The sequence below is a fragment of the Gymnoscopelus braueri genome (genome assembly GCF_963280865.1).
Source record: "Gymnoscopelus braueri genome assembly, chromosome: 14".
Lineage (NCBI taxonomy): Eukaryota > Metazoa > Chordata > Actinopteri > Myctophiformes > Myctophidae > Gymnoscopelus > Gymnoscopelus braueri.
The window spans coordinates 47,734,855-47,755,353 of record NC_137619.1 but is presented as its reverse complement, the minus strand read 5'-3'; the positions used below and the strand labels follow the sequence as shown (position 1 = coordinate 47,755,353).

At 43.2% G+C, this 20,499-nt stretch overlaps 1 protein-coding gene across 1 annotated transcript; it reads left to right on the top strand.

The window, feature by feature from the left end:
- Nucleotides 1-621: 621 nt before the first annotated feature.
- Nucleotides 622-18,923, top strand: vps16 (VPS16 core subunit of CORVET and HOPS complexes). Its single transcript, XM_080450106.1, has 24 exons — nt 622-757; nt 1,734-1,822; nt 2,484-2,575; nt 3,296-3,424; nt 4,572-4,716; nt 5,411-5,526; nt 5,666-5,788; nt 6,386-6,441; nt 6,594-6,683; nt 7,675-7,846; nt 8,661-8,792; nt 9,740-9,867; nt 10,377-10,412; nt 10,499-10,607; nt 10,873-11,007; nt 11,145-11,253; nt 12,553-12,650; nt 13,634-13,738; nt 14,037-14,114; nt 14,223-14,309; nt 14,603-14,685; nt 15,575-15,671; nt 16,994-17,097; nt 17,945-18,923. Exons 1-24 carry the CDS (start codon nt 708-710, stop codon nt 18,087-18,089), a joined length of 2,508 nt encoding a protein of 835 aa, XP_080306232.1. The 5' UTR covers nt 622-707; the 3' UTR covers nt 18,090-18,923.
- Nucleotides 18,924-20,499: the final 1,576 nt, after the last annotated feature.

The following is a 20,499-nucleotide window of genomic DNA, read 5'->3' as shown; positions in this document are numbered from 1 at the left end:
ACATACCGTTAGCTCTATTTACACATTGCTTTATTTATTCCCCTTAACTGTACTGTACATACATACAAGATACATTAAAGCTTATAAAGCTTCTTAGGATAGAATACAATAGAGCATTGGTTCTCAAAGTGGGGTCCGGGGACCCGCAGGGGTACAGGGACCCCCAGGGGTACATGGGGGTCCCCAGCGAAATGTGTTAATAAAGCGTCACAATCATTTTAACCCCTTTATCCATATTTTATGCTTTGGCTATTCAAAAGTGCCGCGCTATGAGCTTGTAGATCTGCTATTTTTGAAAAATCCTGAACATTTGTGCAAATCTTGGAATATATATGTTTTTAAAGTGAATATTTGTAACTGAAATCTTTGCTTCTAGGGGTCCCTGGAACAAAATATTTTGAGATGGGGGTCTGCGGCCAAATACATTCCACTTGAGTGGAGAACAGACAGAACAGAACAGAACAGAACAGAACAGAACAGAACAGAACAGAACAGAACAGAACAGAACAGAACAGAATAATAAAATAGAATAGTACTGATTCACCAACAACAGATGGCGACACGTTGTTCTCCCCATCTTGTCAGCGGTGATGATGTGAGCGTCGAAGAAGAAGAGGAAACCAGGAAGCGACCCTACAGCTTTCTTGTGAAGCGACTTCTTACCATTTATCATACAAACATACATTATTTTATGAGGAATTCACATCATGGCGTTTATAACAGCCAACTGGAATCCCCTTGGGGAAGCGTTTTATCGGTAAAACTTTTTTTAAAATGCATATTATGATCTTATTATGATGTTTAGCATCTCTTTTAGGCTAGTAAACAACGATATCATTTTGACCCCCATAGCTCGGAAGGACAGTCGCGCTGTGATTGGTTAGCTGACGTTGAGTACGACATTGAACTGGTTGTAAATTCTACCTCCATTAACATAAGTGAAAAGTAACTTAAATGGATGGGTAACTAGTACTTATATTAATATTAATTATTTGGATTGAAGAAGAAACTATTAATATCGAAGCAGAGTGAGATTATTAAAGCGGCTGCCTCTGTCTCCCTGACAACCAACTGGCCAATGACACTGCGTTGTTGTCCCTCCGGGCCATGGGATGATGTAGACCCAGCTCACATGACCAGTTAGCCGGGTGGCTAGCTTTGTTAGCTTCATGACAATAATAATATGAACAATAAGTATAAAAACCAAAATGACTCACTAACAATGCATGGTTTTACAACGGATACATGTCTATTATTGGTCACCAAAACCTTGTGGCCACCTAAGTGATAAATTGGCCAAAATATAGTGTGTTGTTATGTTTACTTTGCACAGATGTCATATGGATATGCACACTTTATTTTATTTAAAATGTGATTCACACCAGTGGTTCTCAAATAGTTTCATGCCAAAAGGACCCCAAATTAATATGTATTTGGCCATGGACCACCATCTGAAAACAACTTGTGCCAGGGACCCCCATAAGTGTTGTTGAAATGTTTCAAAAACATTCAAAATGTTTAAATAGCAGATCATAGCTGATGTATAAAATATGCTTTAAGACAAGTGGTTAAGCTGATTTTGATGCTGTATTAACCAACTCTCCTGGGGGGAACCCCTGGAAGGAACCCCCTCAAGGACCCCTGGGGCCTGGGGTCCCCACTTTGAAAACCACTGATTTACGCTATATCACTTTTAATTGTGTGTGTGTGTGTGTGTGTGTGTGTGTGTGTAGGAAGATAGAGTTGTATGACATGAGTTGGAGTCTGAGGGAGGGCTTCAGAGACTGTCTGGTGGCCGCTGCACCCTACGGTGGACCAATAGGTGAGACTCAGCATAATTGTACTCCAGCCTCTTCGGTGCTATTCCTTCCACTGACGGCCCTCTTTGTGAGACAGAAAAGTCCTGTCTGGTTTAGTAGTAGTAATGACTCATCAATATTGTACCTCTACAGCAGTGTTAATTTTGTATAGCCGATCTACAAGCTTGTCTGAGCGTGACCCCCGCGCTCAACCAAGCATAAAATGGCTCGTCTTAGTTCTACAGGATCTCTTTGTTCACTAGTAGTCCCTCCTAACATTTTACCAATTTTAAATTAAAAGTGCTCTACAGACAGCTTGGTTTATCCTTTTTGTATCGTCTATGCGATTTAGGTAGCCTGGTTCGAGACGAATCTGCCTTTGCAAAATTGCATCGCACTTTAGCCCTCGGCAGATTACATCCACGCAGTGTGTCGTGTGATATTGTCTGGCCACGCGAGGCTACGATATAGGCATTTAGCAGACGCTCTTATCCAGAGCGACTTACAATGTGCTATAGGTAATCACATAGCATCACGGGTAAATAATGAACCTAGCATCAGTCTAAATGGCATGCTATCTAAATTGTGGTCAAGAAAAACAAGCCAGAGTAACATGTTTTATCCTTGTTCCTTGTCTGTCTGTCTGTCTCTCCCTCCCTCTCTCTCTCTGTCTCTCTCTCTCAGCTCTGTTGAAGGAATGTCAGCGACGTTCTCCCAGCTCCCGTCCTCAGCTGGAGATTTATTCTGCATCCGGGGTCACCATGGCCAGCTTCCAGGTACACACACAACATGTTTCTGATCATACTATTTTCGGCCACTAAGGGCAACCCAGAACAGTGTTTCCCAAACAGAGTGTCGGGACCTGTGTGTGTGTGTGTGTGTGTGTGTGTGTGTGTGTGTGTGTGTGTGTGTGTGTGTGTGTGCACTTTAAGATTTAAAAAAAATAGCACATCTACAAGTTCTCAGACAGTCGCCACGACTGATTCCAGTCATATGGAATCAGAAGCCAGCATGTCTTCTAGGGAAGCATGTTGAGCAGCGAAAATAGCCGTTCTACAAGCTCTCACGTGTCTGCAACGCATTGAGAGCTTGTAGATAGGCTATTTCCGGTTGTTATTTTAAGATTATAGTATTTAAAGTGGTCAAACTAGCAATATGTTCAGAAGCATCTTCCATAAAACCCTAATGGTCTCGAATATTTCATATAAAAGCAAAGGTTAAAGCCTCAGTCTGTGATTTATTCACCTGGTTGGCTGTATGTAGAACAGCAGGAGCAATATGACTAAAACATCATCATTTTTACATATTGTGCTAGTTGTTTAGGAAATGTCGCTACCGTGGGGGGCTCCTTTCACACTATGTCACAAACAGCACATTAGGACATGGCCGTACAAAATTGTTCAGTCGTGTCTCATGAGGTTGTATTTTGATTCAATCCATGTGTCATGTATAGACTGTTGCATCGTGAAAGTGAGCATTTTGTTGATGTGTTGCAGTGGAAGAGCGGTCCGGTGCGTCACCTGGGATGGACGGTGTGTGATGACCTGCTGTGTGTCCAGGAGGACGGCACTGTCCTCATCTACGACCTGTTTGGAACCTTCAAGAGACACTTCAGCATGGGACAGGTCAGCGCTTTGACCTTTTCAACCTGTAGTAAAAACAGATCTTCACATTAGTTGACCTCTCCTTCCCCTGCAGAGGTCGGTGCCTAATTAACTAGGACTGGGACTCGATTAAAAACAATAATCTAATTAATTAGGGGCTTTGTAATTAACAACGCGCGCGTAGGGGGGGGGGGGCATCCATTACAGATTCTGATTTGCCCAGCCAACATTATCAAGCAGGCTATGCGGGCGCGTCTTCATTCATGTTTTCATGCACTGTGCTGGCTGCAGTTTGTTGTTGTCTGAGAACCACGTTGGTTGGTGCGCTGGTATGATCGGTCCGTCTGAAACTCGTCCAGTGAGAAACGTTCCACGGTGCAAAATTAGGCGTAAATTTTTTTTACGCGATATTTTTTCTGTAATTAATTGATCAAAATTAACGCAATAAAGTCCCAGCCCTAGTATTAACACTTTAATTAATCAACACGATTATACACCTGAGAGCTGACCAGTACAACCACAGTCTGCTACTATTGGTCACTGGGAGCTGACCAGTACAATCACAGTCTAATACTGTTGTACTGGGAGCTGACCAGTACAACTACAGTCTAATTACTGTTGTACTTGGAGCTGTCCAGTACAACCACAGTCTGCTACTGTTGGTCACTGGGAGCTGACCAGTACAACCACAGTCTGCTATTGTTGGTCACTGATAGTTGACCAGTACAACCACAGTCTGCTACTGTTGGTCACTGAAAGCTGACCAGTACTACTACAGTCTAATTACTGTTGTACTGGTAGCTGACCAGTACAACTACGGTCTAATTACTGTTGTACTGGGAGCTGACCAGTACAACTACAGTCTAATTACTGTTGTACTGGAAGCTGACCAGTACAACTACGGTCTAATTACTGTTGTACTGGGAGCTGACCAGTACAACCACAGTCTAATACTGTTGTACTGGGAGCTGACCAGTACAACCACAGTCTAATACTGTTGTACTGGGAGCTGACCAGTACAACCACAGTCTAATACTGTTGTACTGGGAGCTGACCAGTACAGTCTGCTTCCTAAAAGGCACATTGTCAATGGAAAAGTGGAGAGAATGGAAAATTCTCTCTCTCTCTCTCTCTCTCTCTCTCTCTCTCTCTCTCTCTCTCTCTCTAGGAAGTAGTACAGAGTCAGGTCTTGGAAGCCAAAGTTTTCCACTCGCCTTACGGCACCGGTGTCGCCATAGTAACAGGCTCGTCTCGCTTCACCCTGGCGACCAACATCGACGACCTGAAGCTGAGGAGACTTCCTGAAGTCCCAGGTACCCATCAACCACACTTAAAGGGATATTTCACTTTCAAACATGTTTGGGGTCATTTTAAAGTCTACTTTTGTGAGCTCCCCAGACAGTTCTTTAAGTTGCTTGATTCAGTATTTAGATATTTGATATTCATTTTATAAGACACGCCCTCTTACAAACCCATTGTAACTTCAAACTCCATTTTAACCATGTTAGATTAATTGAAAACACCTGTCCTTGGTTCTGGTGACTGATGTTGTCCTGCTAATAAAATTGGTGATTAGTAGTGTTTTTCGAGGCAGACTGTTTGGGGCCGTTTCCACAGAGAACGCCTTTTGAATTGAGGAGCGCTTTGGGAAAAAAGGGAGTGCTGAAGCGCGATGCTCAGTGCTGGGAAGAGTGGTGCACTAGCACCTCTTTACCGTAGAAATGCATGGCAGACTGATAACTGGAAAGGGGTTCTCTGTGGACATGGGCCCTTACACAATGTTCAATTGCTTCCACTATGCAGTCTGTGCAACAGAAGCGTAGAACATGCAAAGAGACTACAGCGGATATCCCCCCTACCCACCCGTCCTACTGTTAATCAAATGTGTCAGAGCATTATATAGTTTGCTGCTGAGCAGAGATGGAAATTCTAAAATATGGCATTGGAAGATTGTGGAATAGTTGTCTATGAAGTGGTTGATATTATTGTGTGTTGTATCTCCTTCAGGCCTGCAGGGGGCTCCGTCATGTTGGGCTGTACTGACTCAGGACAGACAAACTAAAGTTCTGCTGGCCAACGGACCAGACCTCTATATACTGGATAACACTTCCTGTACCGCAGTGGTGAGACGGACTGTCTTGTCTTGTCTGTCTGTCTGTCTGTCTGTCTGTCTGTCTGTCTGTCTGTCTGTCAAAATTGTAAAATGATGATGTTTTCAAGTATAGTAATACAAACGTGTGTGTGTGTGTGTGTACGTACCAGTCTCTTCCAGGCATCTCGTGTCCGTTCAGTAACATCGTGTGCATGGCGGTGTCCTTCAGCTATAAATACCTGTCAGTGTTCACTGACTCTGGACAAGTGTGGATGGGCTCTGCCAACCTCAAGGTCCAACAACAACTCACACACACACTGTTTACAATTCACAGATGATGGGTTCTGTGTCCACTGAGAATGACTTTTGAGCTGGCAGCGCCAGTCTTCCATGTATTTCTATGGTTAAGTCTCGTGGGTTCGCTCCTCTTCCCAGCGCCCTGCGCCGTGCTTTTTTCTTGGTGCAACACCCTGGACACTTCAAGCTGGAAACAGTTCAACTTTTGTGGAGGAGCTCAGCTCTTCTGATCCTCCTGGCTGTGTCTGACAACCCGGGCATTTACGACCCGGCGTTGAATCGTTACTACAACCGTGAGAAGTCCATGTTCACGTTGTTTCAGCTCAGCTATTTGTGCTAATAACGCAGACGACAGGACGTTTGAGCTGTGCCTCAATGGTTGTTGGGTTCACACAGTGCAGGCGTCACGCTGTGTGTGAGCGCTATGGGCATGATATCCAAAGCGCTCCTCAGCGCAAAAGGCGCTCTCTGTGGACACAGCCCCTTATTTATGTAATTTAAGAATTTCATTACATTAAATTCTACAACAAGTGTATATAGTGTAAATGAACTTCTTTGTTTTCTTTGCATGTGTGTGTGTTACTTTTTTTCAGGATAAGCTGTGTGAGGTGGACACCAAATTAAGGACCCCTCCTAAACAGATGGTTTGGTACGTCCTCTGTCTGTCTGTCTGTCTGTCTGTCTGTCTGTCTGTCTGTCTGTCTGCCTGCCTGCCTGCCTGCCTGCCTGCCTGCCTGCCTACCTACCTGCCTGTCTACCTAGTTCTGATCTGTCTGTCTCTGTCTCTCTGTCTGTGTTCAGGTGCCGCAGACCAAAGAGCCAGCAAGCATCTGTGGTTGTGATGTGGGACAGACTCCTCCTAGTGGCCGGAGACTGTAATGACACCATCCAGTATCCTACCTTAACTCACTGCAGATTTTCTATCCTACCAGGACCTCTAGTGCTGAAGGTTTCTCAAGGCCGGTAAGATGCAGGTTGTTAGCTCCGCTGTCGCGCCGTTGTGTATCTTTGCAGGTGGTGCACCTCTTTCCTTTCCTGGCTTTGCACTGGGTTGGTTAAATTACCAACCCACTGCCTTGCCACCAGTTCCGGGTGCCTGACACAGTGCCCTGCCAGCCTCATCCTTCTGTCTCTGACATTGTCTGTGACCCGTGGTTGGTCCCCATAGAGGTCCACGTTTCTGATGGGGTTCTCTCATGTGACATCTAGTGCATTCTTGTGTAGACGCCACCCAGGTCCCATTCCTACTGTGCTGTGAGGATCCATGTCTCGGCCCCATACGGCAGCGCTGACTCCACTGTAGCCATGAACAGCCGCCTCTTGAGGTCTTCTCCCATGTCTGATTTTCACTCTCTCCTCATCCCAAAGCATCTGTTATTTGTGTTTGAAAAATGTTGAATAATGGTGATTTCTTTTTCAACACAAATCTTCTCTTCTGGGGGGTCCCTGGCAGAAAAAAAATTCAGATGGGGGGCGGGGTCTGCGGCCAAATATCATTGTGGGGGTCCACGGCACAAAAAAGTTTTAGAACTGCTGATTTAGAAGGGATTTGTAGAATCGGCCTCAGGTCTTAACTCATTCAGTAGCCGGCTTATTTATGGCAGTTTGGCTCTGAGTGCCACAGCCAAAATTCATTGTAAAAAAAAAAGTGCTTAGGAGCCGAGATACAGCCTTTTTCAGTAAGAAGTTAAACAAAGAGTGAATGGAGCAGAATATTTTCAAATCATGATATCTTGGGTTCTGAACACTTTTTCCCCCCCCAAAAATAAAAACGTCCAGGTCAGGGCTTAAACGGACGTCTTAGACGTCCAGTGGCACTGAATGAGTTAATGGGTCTGTTATAATCATCACTGGTGGTGTCCATGCCTTAACTCGGGGTCAGATACTCTCTGGATGAAGAGTGTGTGTGTGTCGGGGAGCTGGATGGCGTTCGGCTCATCGGGGCGTCCAGACACGAGTTCCTCCAGGAGGTGCCCCTGGTCTGTGAGGAGATCTTTAAGATCGCCTCCATGGCGCCTGGAGCCTTGCTGCTGGAAGCCCACAAAGAATATGAGGTAACACACTTATAGGGGCCGTCACGATTATGACATTTTACATGACGATTAATTGTCACACAAATAACAGCGATTGACGATTGAATTGTGTTTTTGTCATTGAACATTATGAATAAAATCAGTTAAGGGGTCCTTAACATGAAACATTTTGAGAACCACTGCCCTGTATACTAGCGTTGGTAACTATACATGTCTTCACCTATCTTCAAATGACATATCTTTCAGACCTAGAGTTAATTTAGTAGCGTTACTCTGAACTTTCAACATTTTCTCTATATATTTTATTTTGATGAGAACGTTTTAGAACAACTGCACTGACTGGCTGGCTGGTTGGTTGGTTGGTTGGTTGGTGAATTAAATGATCTGTATGTGTGTAAATGTATAGACATTCAAGAGTGTTACCAGAATGGTTTAATTATACTTGCAATGTCTTTGCTAGCATCCCCAATACACCTGATGTTGTTTGACACCAGTTACAAGAAGGTTCTGATTCTAAAAGTAGACTGTTTTTGATTTGTACATGGACCAGGCTTTTCAAGATAAATATTCAAAGTACTAACCGTACAAACTTTCATAACAATTTCATACTAATATACTCTGTATACTCATATTTGGAAGCTTGGGCTATATAAATAAACTTGCCACGAGAGGCAAACGACTTGCTAAATATTGCTCTGTTTCAGCTGTCATGGGCAGCCTGACTGTGTGGAGGAGAAGGTGCTATATTATGTACCCATAGGTGTCCATAACCCTGTCATATTTGCTTCCCTGTAAAGTAATATTAATTTGTGGATTCAAATAATTGTGTGTGTAGAAGTCCAGTCAGAAGGCAGATGAGTACCTGCGTGAGATCAAGGAACAGGATGTGTTGGGAGAAGCCGTCAGACAGTGTGTGGAGGCGGCGGGACACGAGCATGACTCACAGACACAGAAGAGTCTGCTGAGGGTGAGACACATGTTTGTATAAAAGTTTAGTGCACAAATAAAGAGGCACTCCATCTCACCAGTTGACATACAAAGTCTCTGCAATAATGCGATTACTCGCACGCGCACACACACACTCTCTCTTAACATGCATGCTTATGTACAGTACCTGCTCACCTTGCAGTGCTATCCCACGCATCACAAAGAAAGGAGGACATCAACTGCTTGACATTTACCCTTCCGTCTTTAGTTTGAAAAGGACACTGGTTTTAGCGACCGCAACCTTTTTAGGCTACTAAATGTGTATGTCTGTATGCGCGCACACACACGTCCACACACACACACACAGAATCAGAATCAGAATCAGTTTTATTGTCACATCACAGGTTTACAAGGTAAAAAAGTGGGTGAAATTCGTTTTTGTACATCGTTCCCATCGCAACGTTAATTTCCATAGAAAGAAGAGGGGGGGGGGGGGGGGAGAAGAAGAGGGGTGGGGGGCAAGTGGGAAGGAGATCAAAACAAGAGAGCAACAGAAGGCCAGACAAGTTATCTATCACAGCAAACAAAGACACAATTTCCACCTACTTACTGTATATAATTTAATATCTAAAACGGATATTCCCAATCCTTGATTCTGATTTGTAAAATACAATATAATAATCAGCTTGCATCATTCTTGTAGAAGTTGTTCTTGTTGTGAATTGTTATTAAGAACCGTTTTAATTGGCTTGTTTCTATGATTTTCATGTTGTCATATTTGTTTTAGAAAAGCAATAAGCCACACAAGGTTGCAGGTTACCTCGATTTTACAAATGGCTGAGATTGTGCTACGCCTCACTAAGCCTCTCAGCCATTGAAATATCCAGGGTAAACTTATTGCTTATTGCTTTAGTAACTAGAGACCTACTAGTTACTTGTTTCTGATTTAATGTCTCTCTCTCTGTCTGTGTGTCTCTCGCCCTCCAGGCAGCGTCGTTTGGAAAGTGTTTCCTCACCAACTTCTCTCCGGAATCCTTCGTGTCGGTTTGTCAAGACCTGCGAGTCCTCAACGCTGTCAGAGAATACACCGTTGGAATCCCTCTAACACACACACAGTATCCTAAACACACAAACACACACACAAAGCTCCTGACACAGATGTGTAGGGCTTTGTCGTGCAACAATGTCACACAGAAATAGCCGATCTACAAGCCCACAATGTGTAGCATGGTGATGTGTTGAGAGCTTGTAGATCTTTTATAAAAAAAGCAACCTTTGCAGCCCTATTATGGTCAGCGCTATCTGACATATTAATGACCAGATAGCACTGTTGTCCATGGTAACTACTTAACTTAAGGGGCCATAGCTGAGTGGTTAGTGAGCCCGCCTAGGGAGCCAGAGGCCCTGGTTGCCCCAGGTACGATTCCAGGCCACGCCAGCATGTGTGTCGATGAAATGATATTTTTGTCGCTGAGCAAGACTCTTAACCCCTAATTGCTCACAGGCCCTCATTGGAAACAAGCCCGCAAGGACTTTCATGAACGTCCTGTTAAAAGGAATTATCCTTAACTGTAATTGTACCAAAAATGATTCTTCCCATATTCCTTAAGCTCCGCCTCCTCAGATACAAACAGATGACGGTCCAGGTCTTGATTGACAGGTGAGTGCTCACATAGGACACAATTCAATCAGTACTGTTGACATGAAACCAGACGTAAAATAAAAAAAGAAACACTCTCTCTCCAGGTTAGTGTATCGTAAATTGTATCCGTTAGCGATAGAGATCTGTCGTTATCTGAAGACACCAGAGTACCAGGGAGTGAGTCGCGTCCTCAAACACTGGGCCTGCTGCAAGGTACACACACACACACACACACACACACACACACACACACACACACACACCTTCATCTGATATTAACAGTGCCTTAAATAAAGTATAGTGTAGTTTTACTGTATGTTTAATCTACATTATGTGAATGATTTAGACAAGGTAAAAAGTCACAAAATGATAGTAAATACTCATCACAAAGTTCTGGACATGAAGTCCAACGCGCCAAAACACTTTCTGTGGACACAGTGGATCACTTTTGTGTGTGTGTGTGTGCGTGTGCGTGTAGGTGCAGCAGAAGGAGGAGTCAGATGATGTCATAGCCAGGTCAGTGAGTGTGAAGCTGGGAGAGACAGCGGGGGTGTCCTATTCTGACATCGCTTCCAGAGCCTATGAGTGTGGACGCACCGAGCTGGCTATAAAGGTGTGTGTGTGTGTGTGTGTCTGTCTCTCTCTTTCTCTCCTAGTTCAATTTAAGTCAGTTCACTCAAATGTATTGTCATGAAATTGAATAGTGTCCACTCTTTATTTCTCTGTGTGTGTGTGTGTGTGTGTGTGTAGCTGTTGGACTATGAGCCTCGCTCAGGTGAACAGGTTCCTTTGTTGTTGAAGATGAAGAGAAGTCAGCTGGCTCTGAGTAAAGCAATAGAGAGTGGAGACACAGACCTGGGTATGCACACACACACACACACACACACACACACACACACACACACACACACACACACACACACACACACACACACACACACACACACACACACACAGAAATTGACATGGCAGAAAGTTTGTTTTCATTGAGTTTGTGAGTCTTCATCCTTTAGGATGTAAACGATTCCGGTTCCTTAATGATTCCCTCTATATATATATATGGGGACAACACTCTCAGAGTGATGGTGGTTCTTGAAATTAAACAGTTTGAGAACCACCGGTATTGTATAGACCTGAAGTCCACATACCAGCTCTGACAGTGTCATGAACCGGTTCCGGAAACGGTTCCAAATGTGATGGAACCGATTCCGGTTCCTCAGTGTTTGATCCTGTTCCAGATCCCAACCCTAGTCTTCACACATACAGAACAGACGGGCAGAGCCAGAGAAAACACAACATGAAAGAATCAGGAATAACACATTTTTGTCCTCCACCACGGAAGTGGAGAGGAGACTATGAAACGGTCTCTGTCAGTGTGTGTTTGTTTGTATGTCACACTATAATACTGACTTTGTGCCACTAAGGCACTGGTTCTCAAACATGTTAATGTTAAGGACCCCCCAAATGTATATGTATTATATGTATTTGGCTACGGACGGACCCCCATCTGAAAGTTGTTTGTGCCAGAGACCCCCATAAGAGAACATTAGTCAACAATATTCATCTACAAGCTCAGCTTGTGGACTGGCTATTTTCAAATAGCCGGAGTATAAAATTTTCATCTCGCTGGGGGACCTCCTGGAACCCCCTCAAGGACCCTGAGGGGTCCCCTGTACACCACTTTGAGAAGTGGGTAGAGGGAATCAGAGGGTCGCCCCCCAAGGTCATGACCCCACTTGTATGTTTACTAATTGCTTGTTACATGCTTAAAACCAAGAGATCCAGGTGACATTGGTCTGTACTGACACACTGAAGCCTGCCTGCCTCCTCCATAGTCTGTGATTCCCTCCAAGCTTTATTTTCTGTATTTCCCTCCCAGGCAGAATCTGAAACATTCTGCCTTTATGCATCAAACCGGTGAATCTTCACACCTCTGGTCCTGAACCAGGGACAATTTATAATTTAGCAGGCACTACATTTCCAGAGCCACTTATATTTATCATATTATATGTATAATGTAGGCATTTAGCAGGTGCTCTTATCCAGTGCAGAGTAACTATGAACTCTAGTTATTATGATCTTGTACTTGTCAATGACGGGACCTGTCAGTGAGTGAAAAGTTAGTGTGTGTGTGTGTGTGTGTGTGTGTGTGTTGCAGTGTACACAGTGGTGTCGTACCTGAAGAGCGAAATGAACCGAGGAGATTTCTTCATGACTCTGAGGAACCAACCTGTCGCCCTCTCTCTCTACAGACAGGTACACACAGACAGACAGACAGGTACCGACCATAGACTGAAAAAATGATATGGACGACGGGAGCCATGGCGTCACCCATTGGTTTCTACAGACCTGTTTTGAAGCCACCTGTTGCGGCTGATAACAAACCCTATGTAAGATCAGCCGGCAGGCTAAGCCTGGGAGATTTAAAAACTGTATGACGCGCATTAAAATACTCAGTTCCAAACAAATGCTCAAGTTTAAAATGTTTACTGTGCAGTGTCACCAATTATTACAATTTACAATAAATAAATCTGTAATAAATCTGTGCAAAAGGTAATTTAAACAGTGAGCAATTAACAATAATACAAAATGCGGTCAACAAAAATATAGCTCTCCCAGCTCACCCTACCTCCAAGGGCAAACCAACCAATGTAGGTGAGCCGGTGAGAGCCACATGTATAGTCACCGGAGGCCACCCACAAAGGCACACCCACCAACAAGGTGCCAATGAGGTGCCTCCATCAATAATCCAATCCAGTGCACAAATACAATCCTCATTTGGCTCCTACACCACCATTTCAGATAATTCAAACCCACCATCTTGGAACTTCCGGTCTCGAAAAGCAACCGGAAACTAATTCTATTGGCTGGAAGGGCAGTGAGGGCGGGGCTTCACTCAGTAGAGCCAGTAGAAGCCCTAGAAGGACACCCTACTTAGTTTAAAATTAATGGGACCATCATTTACAAAAACGCATTATCATGAGAATTGAAAGAAGACATTAAACTAGCAACTGAAAGCATAAAGTATTTAATGACAATGTTTACTAAGGTAATACAATCAAGTGTAAATTCTGGTCAAATAGCCATCGTGTTTAATGGGATGAAAAGTCTTCTGCAAGCAGACTCCAGCAGGAGTGGAAATAGCGACACATTTTGAAATATCGTCACCCTAGCCTGTGTGGATATCTAATGTGTGTGTGTGCGTGTGTGTGTGTGTGTGTGTGTGTGTGTGTGTGTAGTTCTGTAGGCTTCAGGAGCAGGACACACTGAAGGATTTGTTCAACCAAGATGACGACCACCAGGAACTGGCTAATTACTACGTCAGAGCTAGTTATAAAGAGAAGGTACTAGTGCCTCTATTACTACTTTACTACATTAGTACTAATGTATCGTTACTATACTATAAGGATTCCGTGTCCACAGAGAACGCCTTTTGAGTTGGCAGCGCCAGTTTTCTATGGTACAGATATGCTGGTGTGCTCCTCTTCCTCAGCGCTCCTGACGCCCCGTCACACTGTGTGTGTGTGAGCGTTCTCTGTGGACACACCCCCTAACTACTTTATTTGTAGTACTCCTAGTATGAGCACTACTACTGCTGCTGTTACTATTACTGCATCAAGAGGTGTGTGTGTGTGTGTGTAGAGGTTGGAGGCTCGTCTGTCTCAGTTACAGAGTGCTGTAGATGAATACAACAAGGCCAAGAACGAGTTTGCTGCAAAGGTAAATAAATCTACTTGTTTTACTCTCATTTGTAACAAAATAACACAACTTGAAGAGTTTGTTCAACCTCTCTCCTCGTCTCATCCCCTCGTCTCCTCTCCTCTCCAGGCGACAGAGGAGGAGATGCGTCTCCTTCGCTTCCAGAAGAAGTTGGATGACGAGAAGGGGGAGGGGCTACTGGGTCTGTCCCTGCAGGTGAGTGTGACACCAATAACCAATCACAATCAGGTTTTAGAAAATAATTGAAAAAGAAAATACCCAAATTGAATATGTTTCAATTTGGATATATTTAAACTATTAACATTTTGTATAAATGTATAGAATAAATGGCAACAAACATTTGAGACAACGGTAGCTTTGCAGCACGTGTGTGTGTGTGTGTGTGTGTGTGTGTGTGTGTGTGTGTGTGTGTGTGTGTGTGTGTGTGTGTGTGTGTGTGTGTGTGTGTGTGTGTGTGTGTGTGTGTGTGTGTGTGTGTGTGTGTGTAGGCTACCATGGAGGCTTTGTTGACAGCAGGACTTCATAAACAGGCTGAACAACTGTACAGAGACTTCAGAGTCCCTGATAAGAGGTAGAGAGAACGTGCTGTGTGTTTGCGACACTGCCTGAACAAAGGCCATGAAATTTGATGTATTATAGTTTTGGCTTCTTATGTGTGTTGGCTAAGCATGTTTGTGGGTTAAATGTTTCTTCAGAAGTTTTCTAATTTAAATCCCAGATACTGCAAATGCCAGGGTTCCCCGAAGAAAAACATTTCAAAACATCTAGCTGATCTAAAAAGTGTGTGTGAGCTTGTAGATCGGCTATTTTTGAACATCTGAAGTACTAGTCCATACCCGTCCGGGGATATGCACTGCACACTCAAAGTATTTGCAGACTTTGGGTTATGCGAAGTGTCCATGCATTGCATTTGTATCGCTGAACATCCCTAAACAAAGTACTAGTAGCAACTATTAGCACCATTCAGGTGAATGAGGTCGACCCCCAGCGAATGCTGCATTACCCGGGGATGTGCGCAGTCAAAGTATTTTACTGCTGTAACCATGGCGACGATAGGTCCCATAGCCTGAATCTCCGGTGTTGACATGAAAATGCTAATAAACAGCTTACATTTTGGGAAAGTGAAAAACGGGCGTCGTTATTTGGTGCATATGCTAATGGTCGATGGCTGTGTGCAAATTCAGATCAATTGCGCCATCCACTGAGGAGAACCGGGCAGAAAAGAGAGGTTTTGAGGACAGAGGTTTCCTTATTTATTGTAGGATAGAGTAGGGTTAAAGTGGTTAAACTCATCTTGCTGGGGACCCTGTGACATGGAACCCCTTCAAGTACCCCTGGGGGACCGCCGTCCCCACTTTTAGAACCACTGATGTACCGTAATCATTTGTCTGTCTGTCTTTCCTTGTGTCTATAGATACTGCTGGTTGTCAAGTTAAAGTTAAAGTTCCTTGTGTCTGTAGGTACTGGTGGTTGAAGTTAAAGTCTCTGGCAGATAAAGAGGATTGGGAGGAACTGGAGAAATTTGCCAAGAGCAAGAAGTCCCCCATTGGTTACCTGGTAAGACTGAACATCCCTCATTAACAATTTGTTTAAACTTCATTATTTACTTCGGTTGTCTCACTTAAAGGAGAATTTTGGACTAAAGTTTTCGTACCTTTTCTATGACGTTATGATATCTTAGGATGAATGGTACAGTAGAAAAATTTCATAACTCCACCCCTGAGCCGCCACAGCTTAAAAGGTGCGCGGATAGGCCTTAGGTTAGATCACATATATTAATAGCTTTTTTTTTTTTTTTTTTTTGTGAGATCTGACGTTCATAGTGACAAAACACTGTCCCCACCAACAAAAAAAAAAAATCAAAAAAAGCTATTAAAATATGTGATCTAACCTAAGGCCTATCCGCGCACCTTTTAAGCTGTGGCGGCTCAGGGGTGGAGTTATGAAAATTTTCTATTGTACCATTCATCCTAAGATATCATAACGTCATAGAAAAGGTAAGAAAACTTTAGTCCAAAATTCTCCTTTAAGGTCCTTACACACCGGGGCGAATTCTTCATGCGAATAAATAAGTTTTTTTTTAAAACCTTATAAAGTCAATGCAAGCGTCCACATCAGTTTCGCGAAGCGTAAAAGCGTCTTTTAATTATTCGGAACGAGTCCGAATTTTGCGTATATTCGCATATTCGCCGGTGTGTAAGGACCTTTACACTTAATAAATGTTAAGTCTAAGTGTTTATTGGTTACCTGGCAGGACTTAAGACCTGAACAGACCAAGCTTTTTGGTTCTGAGTCTGACTAACTGCAACTATGTAAGACAATTACAAATACTATTTAGGCATTTAGCAGACACTTTTATCCAGAGTGACATACAATAAGCAATGTAAAATAATCGCATACTGTACGTATAATGCAGAGAGAGCTGTGTTGTGCCTCAAAGTAACTAGGATACATACCAGGTAAACCAGGTAAGAACCTAGCATCTGTCTAAACAATATGCTAACTAAATAACAATCTGTACATTAAACTATAGAATAGTATTACCAGTTACATCTGTTTCATTCATCTAAATTACACTCTTAATATTGTGGTCAAGAAAACAACCCTAAGTAACAAAAACATGAGAGCAATCGCTAGCATCAATCAATAACTGCTCACTCTATCTCACTCACTGTGTGTGTGTGTGTGTGTGTGTGTGTGTGTGTGTGTGTGTGTGTGTGTGTGTGTGTGTGTGTGTGTGTGTGTGTGTGTGTGTGTGTGTGTGTGTGTGTGTGTGTGTGTGTGTGTGTGTGTGTGTGTGTGTGTGTGTGTGTGTGTGTGTCTGTGTGTGTGTGTGTGTGTGTGTGTCCGTGTCCGTGTCCGTGTGTGTGTCCGTCCAGCCCTTCGTGGAGGTGTGTGTAAAGAAGCATAATAAATATGAAGCCAGGAAGTATGTGTCCAAAATCGCTCCAGAACAGAGGGTCAAAGCTCACCTAGCTGTCGGGTAAGTGTGTGTACACTTGTATTACTATACTTGTGAGGGCCAAATGTCTGAATTTGAGAAATAGACATTGTGAGGACAATTTCCTCACAACGTCAATAGAAATGGCTGCTTTAGGATAAAACATTGTTTAAATCAAATTATTTTTTTTAGAGTTATGCTTACGATTAGGAAAACTAGAGACTGATTTCAGTCATTTGAATGCCATAGAAGTCAGCATATCTTTCATGGAATTCAATGGAATTTGTATGTGCCATCTTTATCCAACGCATTCTCACTCCCAAGGCAGAAAACGGGTGATGCTTGTGACGGATTCTGTCCCTATATATACGTACTGTATTTTCCGCACTGTCAGTGCGCCTTATAGTGCGGATGCGCCTTATAATCCGATGCGCCTTATATATGTATCAATATTGGTTCCCTTGGTTTCCGCACTATAAGCCGCACCGTCAGTGCGCCTTATAGTGCGGATGCGCCTTATAATGCGGTGCGCCCTATATGTGAAAATAATACATTTATTGAAGGTGCGCCTTATACTCAGATGCGCCTTATAGTGCGGAAAATACGGGCAAGTCGAACGGCGCTGAGTTGGCTGAAGCGACGTTCGAGTAAAGTTTTGGCACGGCGACTCGTCTGCCTGACTGCTCGCTCAGCAGTGGCTCAAGTCTGCATTAGACGGAGGTTTAACAGTTTTTTCCTGTTTTTAGAGAAACCGTCACCCTTTTACGTCTTGTGTTTGTCAAATGACGTGAAGGGTTTTGCCGTTTGGCCAGATTTGTCCCATGAAGTCACTACAGTACGTTTTGAGAGTATGTTGCTTCATCGTGTCTTCTCTCTCTAACCCTTCCAGTGATGTAGAAGCGGCAGCAGAAGCAGCCATAGAGAGGAGGAGTGAAGCGGAGATGAATTCCGTTCTGTCCGTCTGCTCTCCCGTCACCGACAGAGTCGTCGTAGACAAACTGAACAGAGCCAAAGCTACTGCTGCCAAAAAGTGATCTGGCTCATATTCACAGACAGGACTGCTGCTCAGAGCCTAAACTGAACAGAGCCGAAGCTGCTGCTATAAGGTGATCTGGCTCAAATCAAACCAACTGAAGCTGCCTTGAAATGGTGTCCCTTTATTACACGCTCTATGTAACTAGAACTTTTACATTTCAAGGTCTCCCCTTAACTCTGACAGTGTACAAATTGAAGGTTCCATTTGTATACTGTCCGAGTTACAGACTTGCAAGGGTCCATTTAGACCCCCGTAAAGGAACCCAGAGAGTCCCTGGAATCCACTTTGAGAACCACTGAAATAGAGAAACGAAGTCTGACATGACTGCCGCTAGAGGCCGCTATCCCCCTGGGTCACAGAGTTATTATATTTTTTTCCTTTGAAAATACCATAGGGTCTCAATAGCATCGTGTCATATAAGAACTGTGTTCTAAAAATGTAGCCCGGCGATTCTACTCATATGGATATTAACTGGCGGTAAGAGATTTTAATTTTTTTTCTCAAACACAGACGTTATCAAATGTAACTCGATATCATAAAGGACACAGAGTCACATACCTTACAGAATCTCCGGGCTGATTTGTTTATTATTGGAACACAGTTCTTATATGACGCGATTCTAAGATCACCCTATGGTATTACTATTTTCAATAGGAAAAATACTTCCGTGACCCAGGGGATAACAGAGTGGCGTCAGGACTTTGATACTCTATAGCTGGAAATAAACGCTGGTTCACTGGACTTCACTAACCAAGTGTATGTGATAATTAACCCAGTGGTTCTCAAACTTTTTTCATGTAAAGGAGTCTCAAATTAATATGTATTTGACTGCGGACTCCCATTTTTTTTGTGTCGTTAAAATGTTTCAAACATTCCAATTTTTAGCCAATAGCCAATGCATATAGGGTTAAGTTTGCTGGGGACCCCCTGGAACCCCCTCAAACACCCCTGTGGGATCCCTGGATGCCACTTTGAGAGCGATCAGGTCAGCTGCTTTTGGTTTGAGAAGGTACATACAGCACAGCAGTGTCGATGTGTTTTCAGTCAGTTCATTCAATTGGTTGGATTCTGGACAATCCGGTTTGTCAATAAGTCACATTACTTTATTATCCAAAGATATCAGTGCATAACAAGATTCACATAGAAAATGAGTTCATATTAACAAACATAACAGTCTCTAGTACATATCCCAGCTTATATTAACAATATAAAAGTCTCCTGTACATATTCCAGTTCATGTTGACAACATACTGTACAGTGGGTCTCCATTTCCAGATAAATTAATGTTGTGAGCTCGGTTACAGATGTGCAAATTGACATTTGTCTTTCTGTAAAGTGTGTGTGTGTGTGTGTGTGTGTGTGTGTGTGTGTGTGTGTGTGTGGGGGGGGTGGGTGTATGCACGTGTGCGAGATGAACAAACTACTGCACGCTTCTAATATTTGTAATGAACACTGGTGAGATTAATAAAGATGAATAATACACAAATCACTGTTGGTTAGATTCAATGATTGCAAGTGTTGGGGAGCACATCTCAACGCCTAAAGTGTTGCAGTATGTCAATACAACAGTTTTTCATCACAAACACTCATTGATTATTTAAATAAACTAGTCCATACCCGGGGATGTTGTAAGCACTCAAAGTATTTGCAGACTTTGGGTTGTGTACTGTACAGTATAAGCTTAGTTAAACTTTTGGAGAGGAGGCTGTTCATTTGATCTTGGCCGTGTGTAACTAAAAAGTCATTTACCTCAGTGCTTCCCCCAAATGGATGCATATTAGCCCTCCCAGGACCCCTGCAGTTTGATATGCATTAGGCCATGAACCCCCATTTTTATCTCTTGGACCCAGCCGAGACAAGTCTATAGTGATTTTCTGTAGTTATGTGTTGAAACAAACCTATGACAATGTCAACATTTAACTGCTGTGTATTAGTGTGTAAGCCTGTGACATGAAGGCACTACTATTTGAGAATAATTATGTTGGATGAACGGGAACATGTAGTACTGTGTTCTGTCACAAGATGGGACACTTTACTAACATTCAGTTTGGTCTCATTACTGAAGTCCGAAATGAAACCAACGTTTCATGTTGAACAAATAGCTGTGCGTGTGCGTGAGAGGGGGGGGGGGTCTAAACGTATTTAACTTGGGAATAAAGAGGCTGTCCGCCATAACTTTTAATTGCTTTACTTCTCTTGTTAAAAGCATGTTTCAACTACTACTACAGTTTCTATTAAGAACTTAATAGAACTAGTAGTAGTTAATTAGTAGTAGAATAAACATGCATTTATTTATTATTCATTCTGTAGTCCTTAATGCTGCTGTCTTTGCTCTTTATGCTTTCTGCTGACGGTGTTGAACTGGAATCTGTGACCCAGTGAACTATGTTTCCAGAGTAGAGGGGTAG